The sequence below is a fragment of the Onychomys torridus genome, chromosome 17 (genome assembly GCF_903995425.1).
Source record: "Onychomys torridus chromosome 17, mOncTor1.1, whole genome shotgun sequence".
Classification (NCBI taxonomy): Eukaryota; Metazoa; Chordata; class Mammalia; order Rodentia; family Cricetidae; genus Onychomys; species Onychomys torridus.
In genome coordinates this window covers 47,624,805-47,637,279 of record NC_050459.1, presented here as the reverse complement: position 1 = coordinate 47,637,279, position 12,475 = coordinate 47,624,805, and the positions used below count along the sequence as shown (strand labels likewise).

General features: G+C 39.2%; 1 protein-coding gene across 4 annotated transcripts in view; it reads left to right on the top strand.

The window, feature by feature from the left end:
• Wdr17 (WD repeat domain 17) overlaps positions 1-12,475 on the top strand; it is an 87,880-nt gene that overhangs the window by 46,640 nt on the left and 28,765 nt on the right. For all 4 annotated transcript variants that reach the window (XM_036209479.1, XM_036209482.1, XM_036209481.1 and 1 more), the window contains 4 exons: positions 729-811; positions 2,711-2,797; positions 8,669-8,833; positions 11,058-11,260. In XM_036209479.1, coding sequence (XP_036065372.1) covers positions 729-811; positions 2,711-2,797; positions 8,669-8,833; positions 11,058-11,260 — 538 coding nt within the window. The remainder of the gene's footprint in view (positions 1-728; positions 812-2,710; positions 2,798-8,668; positions 8,834-11,057; positions 11,261-12,475) is intronic.

Here is a 12,475-nt window from a genome sequence, read left to right as displayed (position 1 = left end):
GTTGGCTGCAGAGGCAGCTAAGGAAGTAATGGCTTCTCCTGACAGAAACCCACTTCACAAGATTGCTGAGGAAGGCTGACTTTACATAGCAGTCCTATTTACCCAGTCAGAGTCCAGCCTGAGCTAAGTCTCCACTGCCATTCAGGACATTGTCAGCAGCACTACTGTTTGGGGACCCACTTTGAACGTGACACTGGGGAGAAGTATAAGTGGGTAAACTGCTGGCCACAAAAGTGGGGAAGTTGAGTCTGAATCTTCAGAACCTACCTAAAACACATACCTAAAATGCAGTAGCGTATGTGCTGGAATCCCTATGTCTGTACAAGGCACTTTGTGGAAAACAGTATAGGATAATACCTGGAGATTTGAGGGTCTGATACTCTGATACATGCAGCTGTGAACAACAAAAAGAAATCATTTCAAAAAACTGTGGAAGGTAAGGACTGATAATTAAGGTTGTCCTCTAAATTCCACACACATGCCATGACAGGTATACCCATTTTTCACACACATGCACATACATGAACATATGCACATCATATACACACATACACATAAAAATTTTGTCTGTGTATAAGCATATATATATATATTCAGATTTCTGCCACTGACATTAATATCAATGCTAGTATCACCTAGGAGTTACTAATAAAAATGATTCCTAGAAATATGTAATTTTTTAAATGGATAATTAATGTTTACTGATAATGGTTTTATATTTTTTTAAGCATGGGAAAAATGTAATATTCTACATTGCCTGGAGTCACAAAGATTCTAAACGAATAGCAACCTGCAGTGGGGATGGTTTCTGGTAAGCACTATATCCGATGGTAGGAAGTTAATCTGTATAGAAAGGATGCCTTGGATCATCTCAGTTGTATATTGTTTGTACAATGTATCATTATAAGTTTTATTTAAATCCCCACATAGGCACATGCTCTATTGGTGTGATATATCATTATTAAGGAACAATGCAATGCAAAAGCATTTCAAAACACAAAATGAACCAAATATAGAGTTTGTTTTGTTGAGACAGGGTCTCTTAAGGCTTAGTCTGGCCATCAACTCCCTATGTAGCTAAGGATGATCTTGAACTCCTGATCCTCCTGCCTCCACCTTCCAAGTCTGGGATTACAAGTGTCTGCCACCATGGCTGGCACAGACTTTGCCTTCTAAATGAAAACACTGAACTGAAAGAACTGCCTTATGGGAACACAATTTCCTAGAAAATTTAAGAGACGCTAAGTAATATAAAATACTCCCAGACTTACAGATCCCACTATTTATAAAAAGATGAAAGCTGTTGAAAACAGGAATATGACAGTGGGGTAAAAGGCCCTCCTGTGGAGCTAATTTCACTATGCTTCAGACATACACGCTTTCTTAATTCTGACAAGCCCCAGGAAAAAATGAATTTCCAAGTAAAAAACCCTACAGAAACAATTACCTTGTTTTAAGTCAATGCTACTCTGCACTACAGAGTTGCTCATTGAGGGTGGGGGAACTTGCCTTTGTTAGAGTTTGCTGTACAAGGTCTAATTTTTTCACCCTTGTCTAGAAAATTACAACCGAAAGAAAAAGAACAACGGTAAACAGAAGCTTACTTCACAAGTCACCATGAATGGCTCTTCTCCATAAAGAGTGATTTGATCATTGAGATATACTAAACTCACAAAGACATGCTTAAGGTTTCTTAAATTAAATAATCCATAATTAACTTTGCCATGAATCTTCAGGGCATTATTTATCTCCATCTGTCAGCATCAACCATCTCCAGTGTCAGGCCCCTAGTAAGTTTTGACAGGCCCAATGTGGTTCCAAAGCATCTTCCACAGAGATCTGGAACAGCTTCTTGTATCTCCAAGGAAATCAATAGCACTTGGATTGTGGCAATAATAAAATAGGTTATCAGAGATTATTTCCTGCGATCAAATTATAAAGGATACTTTCCTGCATTAAGGATCTCTGAATTTATGTTGCATTATTGAATATACATCGGGGAAAATACTATAACGTAAGTTTTGATCTTGGCAAAATAGTATATTGAATGAACTCTGTGAATGAGCAATCAAAATAAAGTTTAAGCACTTAAATTTCAAGCTGAAAATCTAATATATATTATATCACATTTGACAGTACATAAAATTATACTTTTTCTATAATTAAGAAATCTTTTCAACAAAATAGCTTCTGAATCAGTTTTCATCTCTAATTTGATCTAAATGGATTATGGTAATTCATATTATGTGAAGTAGACTTGTAATTGGTATCATTTATGTATAACAGTTTTCTCTCTCATATACTCACTGTGTGTGAGTCTGTGTGTGTGTATGAGTAGTGTGTGTGTGTGTGTGTGTGTCTGTGTGTATATGTGAGTCTGTGTCTGTGTGATTCTATGTCTGTGTGTGTGTCTGTGTGTGATTCTGTATCTCTGTGTGTGTCTCTCTGTGTGTGTGTGTGTGTGTGTGTGTTTCAAGGTCTCTCTATATAACCTTGGCTGACCTAGAACTTTTTATGTAGATCAGGCTGACCTTGAACTCACAGACATCTACATGCCGTTGTCTTCTGAGTAATGGGATTAAAAGCCTGTGCTACCATACCTGGTACCTCTTCTTCCTTTAAATGTTCTTTGCAATTTGCAGAGATGGCTTTTATCTCAGAATACTGACCCTTGAAACCTACACTTCTGACTTTGTTTACCTGATTTTAGTATCATTCGAACAATTGATGGGAAAATTCTACACAAGTATAAACACCCGGCTGCCGTGTTCGGCTGTGATTGGAGTCAAAACAACAAGTAAGTTCGCTTTCCCTAAATAACAATCATGTTTCAGAGGCTGAAAAAACCTTACAAGCTACTCGAACAGATAATATCTCTTCTCCCTGGATATCCCTCCCTTTATCTAGCAAATGAGGAGCTGTAACTGCCCATTTGTTTTGGCTGGTGATAGATAGTCCATGGTGCTTTTTTAGATGACTTGAGAATACTGATTTACCACCCTCAAAAGAATTTTATAATACATTGGAAATAAACACACTGCTAAGAAAACCACTGAAAATGGGAAGTGAGACTATTCGATGTGTGACTAAAGGACAGAAATGTGGTCCTTTCTCAGATTTCTTTTAGGGTCTCTGCAGTTCTGCATTGGCTTCCTCCCTCCCCAGGACAGAATTGCGGTCCTTTCTCAGATTTCTTTTAGAGTCTCTGCAGTTCTGCGTTGGCTTCCTCCCTCCCCAGCTTAGGCAGCAGCCTCTGCATTGCGGAATTTCCCAAGAGGGAGAACTCGAGTGGGTGGATTTGAAAGACAGGCTTCGTGAGAACTACTTACCCTGTAAAAAATCAGCTCTCCTTTAAAATTGAATACAAGTAAAATTCCACTAAAATTGGACCTCCAACTGACTGCATCTCAAATAATTTTGCTTAAAAGCTTCTTTTGATAGGGTATAAATGGTGTGTTTTAAAAGGAAACTTTCTTTAGATATTGTCAAAAACAACAGGAATTCCCTTAGGCGTCCCTGTACTAAATATGAAAAACATAAAATAAATATTGAAAACACACTTCATGAATCAAATAATATACAACACAAAATAATGGATCCCTGTTTCTTCCAGTAGCTATGACCCAGTCAATAACAGAATTTATTAGTCTGTAACTAGGTGCTATACAAAATCAGCTGATGACCAGGCCAGCCTTCCCCTATTTGTCTGGAAGATTAACAGTCACTAACAACAAAAGCTGCTGTGCCGGGGTGGCTTTGGTGGGTTTTATTTTTTTCTATTTTTGTTTTCCATACCCTCTCATTTCACACTCTATCATAACCACCAATGCTGGCTCTACTTAGAAGAAAAGGAAAGTAGGGAGGCAGACTCAATCTCAACAGGCTGAGACTGCTCTATTAAAATGGCAAGGGGCCCCAACCTTTCCATGGGATGAAAGCAGATCACATTTAGAGGGGCTGGGTTCACACACACACACACATACATACACACACACACACACACACACACACACACACACACACACACACTACCACGAAGTATCAGGATCAGACTAAGCACATTTTTTTTTTTTTTTTTTTTTTTACAGCTGGGGACTGTTGCCCAATATAGCCTGACTCAATTTCTCTATCTGCATATCCATGTCTCTCTATTCCAACATGCCTCTTCCAGATATGCAGTTTGAGTATTTATGTGGTTGGTTTTGGATTCCTTCAGAGTGCTTTGAGAAGTTGCATGCTTTATTCTGTTTGCCATTTCTCCAGTCACCTGCTGTTTTTCCATCAGCACAGAGCCTGCACTTTAATCTACTGCTGTTTCAGCCACTAACTGTGGCTCTGCAGTTATTGGCATGTTTTTCTGGCCATGGCCCAGCTACTCAGGCTGCAGTCTGGTGGGAATTTTTTCCCTGCAGGCACCAGCTCTGTGGTTGCCACCAAATACAGCTTTGAATTAAATCTCTCTCATTCTATTTATCAATAAGACTCCGGAGTCAGAGGCTAGGTTGAAAACCTGCTAGCCCAGAGAGGTTGAGTCGCAACTAGCTGACCACATCTCTTGGCCAGTTTCTCTGAAAGAGATCTGCCTTCTACTACTTCCTGTGCATTTCTCTATCATCTACCAGATACCCTCTGACTCTATGATTACTTTCTGTCAACTAGTTGCTAACTCAGCCTCCTGACCCAAGGTTGATTTTATTTAATTAATGCAAATGTGAACTTGGGTTCACAGTGTGATTGAATATCCAGCAACAGTCTCCTCGGTTATACTGTGATCAGGTTGTGTTGGTTTTAAATAAGCGGCGCTGTTACCAGACAGGTCACAAGGCATGACAAAACCCAGTATCAGAGCTTTATTAGGAGGAGGGGGCAGGGGATAGAAGAGAGCATGGCCAGGCCTGTGGAAGAGACACCTGAGGAGAAGGGAGAGGAGGGAGGAGGAGAGAGCAGAAGAGAGGGGAATGACCAGCTTTTTAAGGATTCTCCTGCACATGTGCATGTGGGCTTACAGAACTATGCCATGCATGTGCAGATTGTATGACCACACCTCACATATTATGTAATCACGAAGCACACGGATGACATATGACATAAGACCCCTTACTTAGCTACTGAACTGAGCATGTGTGGTCATGCAGCTGGAGGAATGGCAGAATCCTAACAGGTTGAACATTCAAAACAAGGGTTTGGTGACTAGGAATCCATCGCAGAGGTAGTGGGTACTTGCCCAGCATATATGAAACCATAGTGCTTCTGCTCCCAGTACAAAGAACAAAAAGAAACCACAGATCTGTATATACCATTCTTCTGGGTAAATCCCTGAATATTCTCCCATTGATTGTAGGATAAAAACGCAAGCTCTCTTTTTAAGCTAAAAGCATTTATTAAATCTTGGAAGACAACTGGTGTTGTAGTCTTAGAGACAGCAACTTTTTAGTAATGGATGAAAGATCCAGTCTTCTCCTGGTTCTTCTTCTTAGAAAGTAAAGAGAATCCAGAAGACCTCAAACTCTCTTCCTAGGAGAGACATTTTCATTTTTTGGTGGATGTTTTAATTTTTTTATTAGCATATACAGTATTAGATCTCATTACTGCAATGTCAGACAAATGTGTTTCTGTTCTCTCCTCCTATTTTCTCCCCCATATCCTTGAAACTCATGTTTCTTTTCACCCTCTCCAAAGCCTCCTTTCTGCTTTCACATCACATTTGTCCCATGGGTTCCCCAGCTCCTCTTCCCTCCCCTCAAGGTCTACCAGATTCATAGCACACATCTACACTCACTCCAACTTATACTCATCATACTGACATTTAAGCCTGAATTTGAATATGAGGGAGCCAGCGTTACCTGACTTAATATAATCCTTTCTAGATCAGTCCACACCCGGCACAACAGCACTACAGATTAGCTCTGTTTTATCTGATTTCTGCCTGTGCCTCCAATGTGAGCTGTAAGGGAGGACAGTATAAAGAAGCCACCCAGATGGTCACTCCATGATTTGGTGGGAGGTTTATTATTGTGGATAAGAAACATCCAGAGGCATCTGGAAGAGTTCAGAGCAGAGAGAAAAAGAAACCGGTTGGCCATGGCCAGGGTTAGTAAAGAGGGGATGTGGAAAAACCATGTGAGTTATAAAGAGGATGAGTAGGTAGGAGGAGGGAAGCCTGTGAACCCAGAGCAGCCTGGGAGTTTCAGACAGAGGAGGAGGTGAGGTGGGCTAGTGATGGCTTTGAGATGTGTAACAACTACATTTGAATAGGAGATTGCCCCAGCCAGCAGGGTCTTCAACAAGGACCTGAAAGGAGGGCCAGAGAATCAGAGGGACAAGAGACACAAAGAATGAGAGCAAGACAGGATGTCTGATCAAGCTCCAAAATTTTATTTTCCTCTCAAGGCATATATAGGTAGGCAAAGGGGGTGCAAGCAGGGAGGGGGCTTTAATCATGGGTTGTTCGGCCAGCAGGGAATGTCACTATGGTGATTATCTATTCTTGCCTAACTGGCTAACTGCAGTGCAGTCACCTAATATCTGAGAAGAGGTTCTGGCATTTAAGAGAAGAGGTTCTGGTGCTGTGGAGACTTAAGCAAGGCCTAGACTAGAAAGAGAGAAGCCCAAATATGGCCGCATGTGTGTCAAGGGTCACTTAGGCTTATGGCTCCCATGAGGAGCTGAAAAAGCCTGTAGGCCAGCATGGGCTTTGATATGCTGGTAGGAGACACAGGAATCTGCTAGAGGCTAGGGAATGACTCTTTTGGGGCATGATGAGAGGGAACCATTTTATAAATTACTAAGGAATGCCAGATTTTATCCAACACTAAGAAATCCATCTATAGTCCAGTTTAAACTGAGCCAAGACTCAATTGTGGATCAAGTCAGTGGGCCTGCCCTTTTAGGGACCTGACACAAACCTTGCCCTTCGTTCTCCAAAGCATCCAAGCCTACAGACTACCAGTTTCCTGAACTAGCTAGTTGATTTTTTAACTCCAAAATTTCACTCATTTTGTCCCCCTTTATATAACATTTTGTTCTCTGCCATGTTCCACCTAAGGTTGGACATATATAATTTCTACCTGGTTCTCGGTGCAAAAACTGCTTTTTAAATTTTAATTTTTTTCTTTGAAATTTTTATACATGTATACAATATAATTTATTATATTTACCGCTCATTCACCCTTCCTCCTTCTCCCAGGAGAAGCTGCCCATCCCAACTCCACATCTTGCTAACAAATATCGTATAGAAAACTTTTTCATGACTTCAAAATCCTAACCATTTCCTCATAAAGTATAAATCAGTGCACATGATATACTGAATTTTAATTGTGTAATTGAGTACACATTACTATTTCTCCCTCCCAGATATTGTTCTAATTTGCTTTACTTTGTTGTGATAAAACACCATGACCAAAAGTACGTTGAGGAAGAAAGATAAAGTCTGTGAGTGGGGAAGTTAGGGCAGGAATCTGGAAGCAGGAACGGAATCAGACCCTGGACAAAAGCTGGTTACTGACTTGCTGGGCCTCCTGCACCAATTGCAATAAAGAAAATACTCCGTAGACATGCCCACAGGTCAGTTTGATGATGGCAGTTCTTCCTATGTGTGTCAGGTTGACAACCAAGATTGACTGTCACAATTGTGTATGGCCATTTGATATTGAAAAACCACATTGCCCTATCATCTACAAAGGCCATGCTCAAGAACTGTTCAAACAAATCACACACACACACAAAAGGTGGAGTTGCAAAAAAAAAAAAAAATCTCACAATGTTTTGAGTAACGTTAGGAGTTTGTATCAGGCCACATTCATAGCTACCCTAAGTCATTTGTGGCCATGGGATGAGTGTTGGACATGCCTGTCAGGGTAAGCTCTGTGAGATCACTGACTGTCTTACGTTGTGTTCAGCAGAATATCCTTAGCTGATGCAGTCCAAAGTGTGTGAGTTCCCTCTTGTCTGTAGGAGCAAGCGGCTGCTTTAATACTGGGTAGTGTAGCTGCTCCTCAGGTAGACTTGTGTTGGGCAGGTCCATAAGTTCCTCAGTTTTGCTTAGCAGCCATAGTTCCTGCACTAGCTCAGTTTTGACCACCAGGTTTAAGTAGAATCATGCTCTTATTATTGTGAGGATGAACATATTAAAAGATTGGATTATATTTCCAGGGGATTCTTATTTGCATCTAACAAAGTTTCAACTGGATAGAAAAGCCACCAACGAGGAATGCCGAGGTGAAGGTGACTTACTGTAATAGTACTGGGCTGCAGTAAGTTTTCTCAGTTGCCTTCTGAATCTTTGCTCTGTGGACCCATTCCACGAAAAGAAAAAAAAAATCCATGGTGTATCATAATAATTAGGTGACTAGCAGGTAAACGAATCTCATCACTCATCAGGCAGGAACCTTCTTAAGACAAAATAGTTTGGAAAATGTACTGTTTGAGTGACAGTCAACTTAGGATCTATAATAAGTGAAGCACAAAATCAACCAATTGACATGGAACACTGAGAATGAAACTACACGGTTGTTCATTTCTACAAATGAGCAGCTGCATAATTATGATATATATATATGGAAGCAAGAATAGCATCTTTAGTAATTAGAACTGTGGCATATTTTAAAAATGGCTAGTAGTAATTAATCTTTGATTGTCATATTTTAACATTCCATGGGTGCCATTTCAGAGACATGATAGCCACTGGCTGTGAAGACAAAAATGTCCGGGTCTTTTATGTAGCCACTAGCTCTAACCAGCCACTGAAAGTCTTTAGTGGGCACACAGCAAGAGTGTTCCATGTGAAGTGGTCTCCTCTGAGAGAAGGAATCCTCTGCAGTGGTTCTGATGACGGGTATGTATTTCTGAATTCTAATCTTCTTGTACTTTAGATCATAAGCTTACAATTTCCCAGAAACGCATATGTTATATTAACAAATTATTTATGGGGAAATATAAAATAAGTAGTTGACATGTAGACAATTAATAAGGAGACAAAATAAGTTCTAAAAACTAAATTAAATCCTATCCTGTTTATACTGCCATTGTATCCCTAATTTTAATTTTCTTGTTTATTTTGCTCATTGTGAATGCTTATTTTTAGTTTATTATCAAGAATATTCATAGAAAAATGATTGTAAAATGAAAAAAGATCTTAAATAAATCCTTATAAATGAGATAATTTATAACATTTTTATGTTTAATGTAAAAAACATTTGTAGTCTTATCAAAACTGGAACGAAAAACTGACTATAAACTTTAGCATAAAGAGAAACATTAGAAATAAGAGTAATTTGACAATATTCTCTGTTGACAAGAGTTTCTGAAGTCTTGTGTAAGTCATTTCTTTTACTTTTGAGATTTGTTTAATCACTATTTGAAGATAAAATTATGTTAAAATAATCTTACTTTGTACAAATTAAAGACACAGTACATAATACTTCCAGATTCTTGTTGGATAGCTGAGAATCATCACCTTCACTTCTTTGGGTTACATTTCAATCAACTAGGAGAAATTATTTGAAACTGTGGCTTTTAGTATGATTATTGTGTGAAGTTGAATATACTTTTATTGATGAGATTATTCCAGTCTCTCAGCATAGACTTTAATATCTAAGTTCTATTCTGCATGAAAAATTGTGTCATCTTATAATTTCCTAAGATCTAATCATTAAAAACATGAAATTTTCATTTTAATGACAATTATAAGTCTTTACTAAATTCAGCTTGGTTATTCCCATGTAGCTGTCATCATTAGCATAGATGACATTTATATATTTCTAATATATTTATCTTTTACTTTTAAACAAAACAAAATGTCCTGGGTATCCTAGTTAGTTTTTATAGATCTAGTGGTTCATATTAATTCTATTCTTTTTTTTATTTATATAAATTCTAAAATAATATGTTTTCCTTCTATGCTTTAAATTTTTTTATGAAATGTATTTTGATCATTTCCCTTCCCCTCCCCCAGCTCCTCTTGCATGTTCTTTCTCTACTTTTCTCTTCCCAAACAAAAATGAAAATGAAATAAAAATCAAAGCAAACTGTGGTGATATATTGGCACCCCAATATATTGTGTATCCTAATAAATTTATCTAGAGATCAGAGAACAGATCCAACCACTAGAGCAGACACAGAGACCAGACAGTGGTGGCACACGCCTTTAATCCAATCACTAGGGAGGCAGAGGTCCATCTAGATCTCTGAGTTCAAGGCTACCCTAGAACAGAACCAGTGTGGTGGCACATGTCTTTAATCCCAGCACTTGAGATCTCATATCTTTGCTTGGGAAGGACACACGCCTTTAACCCCAGGAAGTGATACCAGGAAGCAGGCAGGTATATAAGGCATGAGGACCAGGAACTAGAGGCTTTGAGAAGCAGCTCAGCTGAGATCCATTCCAGTGAGGACTCAGAGGCTTCCAGTTTGAGGAAACAAGATCAGCTGAGGAGTTGGTGAAGTGAGGTTGGCTGTGGCTTGTTCTGTTTCTCTGATCTCCCAGTTTTTACCCCAGTATCTGGCTCCAAGTTTTTTATTAATACCATTTAGCAATTCATTTTACAACAAACAAATAAAAATAATACAAAAGTACCAAAAATAGTTGTTGTTGTTGTTTTTTTAAAAAAAATTCTAAAACACTGTATTTGGTATCTGTTAATAAATTACCAGTAAAAGTTAAGAAAAACTATATTGGAATAGATCACAATAACATATTCATTTGTGTCAGCTGTAAAGAGAAAACTCACATCTTGAACATAAAGTGCTTTTTAAAAATTTTATCGTTTTACGTGTGTGTGTGTGTGTGTGTGTGTGTGTGTACTTTGCTGTACATGCTTGGTGCCCAAGGAGCCAGAAGAAGTCACCTGGAACTGGAGTTACAGCTGGTTGTGAGCCACCTGGTGGTGGAGATTGAACCCCATCTCTTCTGTGAGAACAGCCAGTGCTCTTCACCTCTCAGCCATCTCTCCAGCCTATAAAAGGCTTTTTAAATATGTTAAGAAATAAGCATTGTGTTCTAGTAAGACAGTGTTAATATTTGGGATAAATGATAATTTAGACATAAAATTGTCTTTCAGTTCTGTTCGAATCTGGGATTATACTCAAGATGCTTGCATAAACATTCTCAATGGACACACCGCACCTGTGAGGGGATTAATGTGGAATACTGAGATTCCGTACCTACTAATATCTGGAAGCTGGGACTATACTATCAAAGTATGGGATACTCGGGAAGGAGTTTGCCTAGACACTGTGTATGATCATGGTGCAGATGTATATGGTAAATTTTTTCCATGTATTTGTTATTTTGAAATAATTGTGATGCTTATTTTTTGAGCAATGAAAGATTTTTAAACAAGTCACAGCTTCTCATTTTGAAATGACATTATTTCACAGTGGAGAGTACATATATATTTTTTTTTATAAAACTATTAGAATCATAAAAAAATAGCCAAAGAAGATATTACAGATTATTCAAAAGATAATGCTCAATAGCATGTGGAGCTCATTCTGCAGGAATTATGTTTCTGTGTACATATATAGTGTGCACATATATGTGTATATATGCAGGTTGGATTTTGTCACTTCCCTTACTGTGGAGGTCTGTCAGAGGACCAGCCTTGGTCTTTTGAAGGGTTCTTGGATGGAGGACAGAGGAATGATGAAATATTAGATAGAAAGATAGACCTAGACGATGAGGAGAAAGACAGAGACACAGGATAGTTTCAGGAGGGCCCTGGGTCAATACCCAGCCGCTTTCATTTATTCAAAAGGGCTTTTTAAACAATACCAAGGGGAGAGGCAAAAGACCCTCCCCCTTGCAAGATCAAAGCACACTGTACAGCCAAGTGTAGACTCTTCCAAACACATAGTAACCACTCCTGTGGTCAAATTATCCCATTATGCAGCCCTGCTGGGTAAAGCAAGTCCAGATTCTCTGACCCTGAGTAAGGTCTGAGTAGATAGCCTCTGTGGGCCCCCACACCTTACTCCGGAGGAAATTATGAAATATGAAATCAATAACAGCACAGATGCAGCTTATCTACTGTCTTACTAAGGGTTTCTATTGCTATGATGCAACACCATGACCAAAAAACAAGTTGGGGAAGAAAGCATTTGTTTGGCTTACACTTCAGCATGGCTGTTCATCACTGAAGGAAGTCAGGACAGGAGGAACTCAAGCAGGGCAGGATCATGGAGGCAGGAGCTCATGCAGAGATCATGTAGTGGAGCTGCTTACTGGCTTGCTTCCCGGCTTGCTTCCCATGCTTGCTCAGCCCACTTCTTATAGAATCCAAGACCAGCAGCCCAGTCACAGCACCACCCACCATGGCCTGGGCTCTCTCTCCCCTATGGATCACTAAATGAGAAAATGCCTCACAGCAGGATCTCACTGAAGCATTTCCTCAACTGAGGCTCCTTCCTCTGCTGACTCTTAGTGCGTGTCAAGCTGACACACAAAACTAGCCAGTACACCTATCCATTACTTTATTTG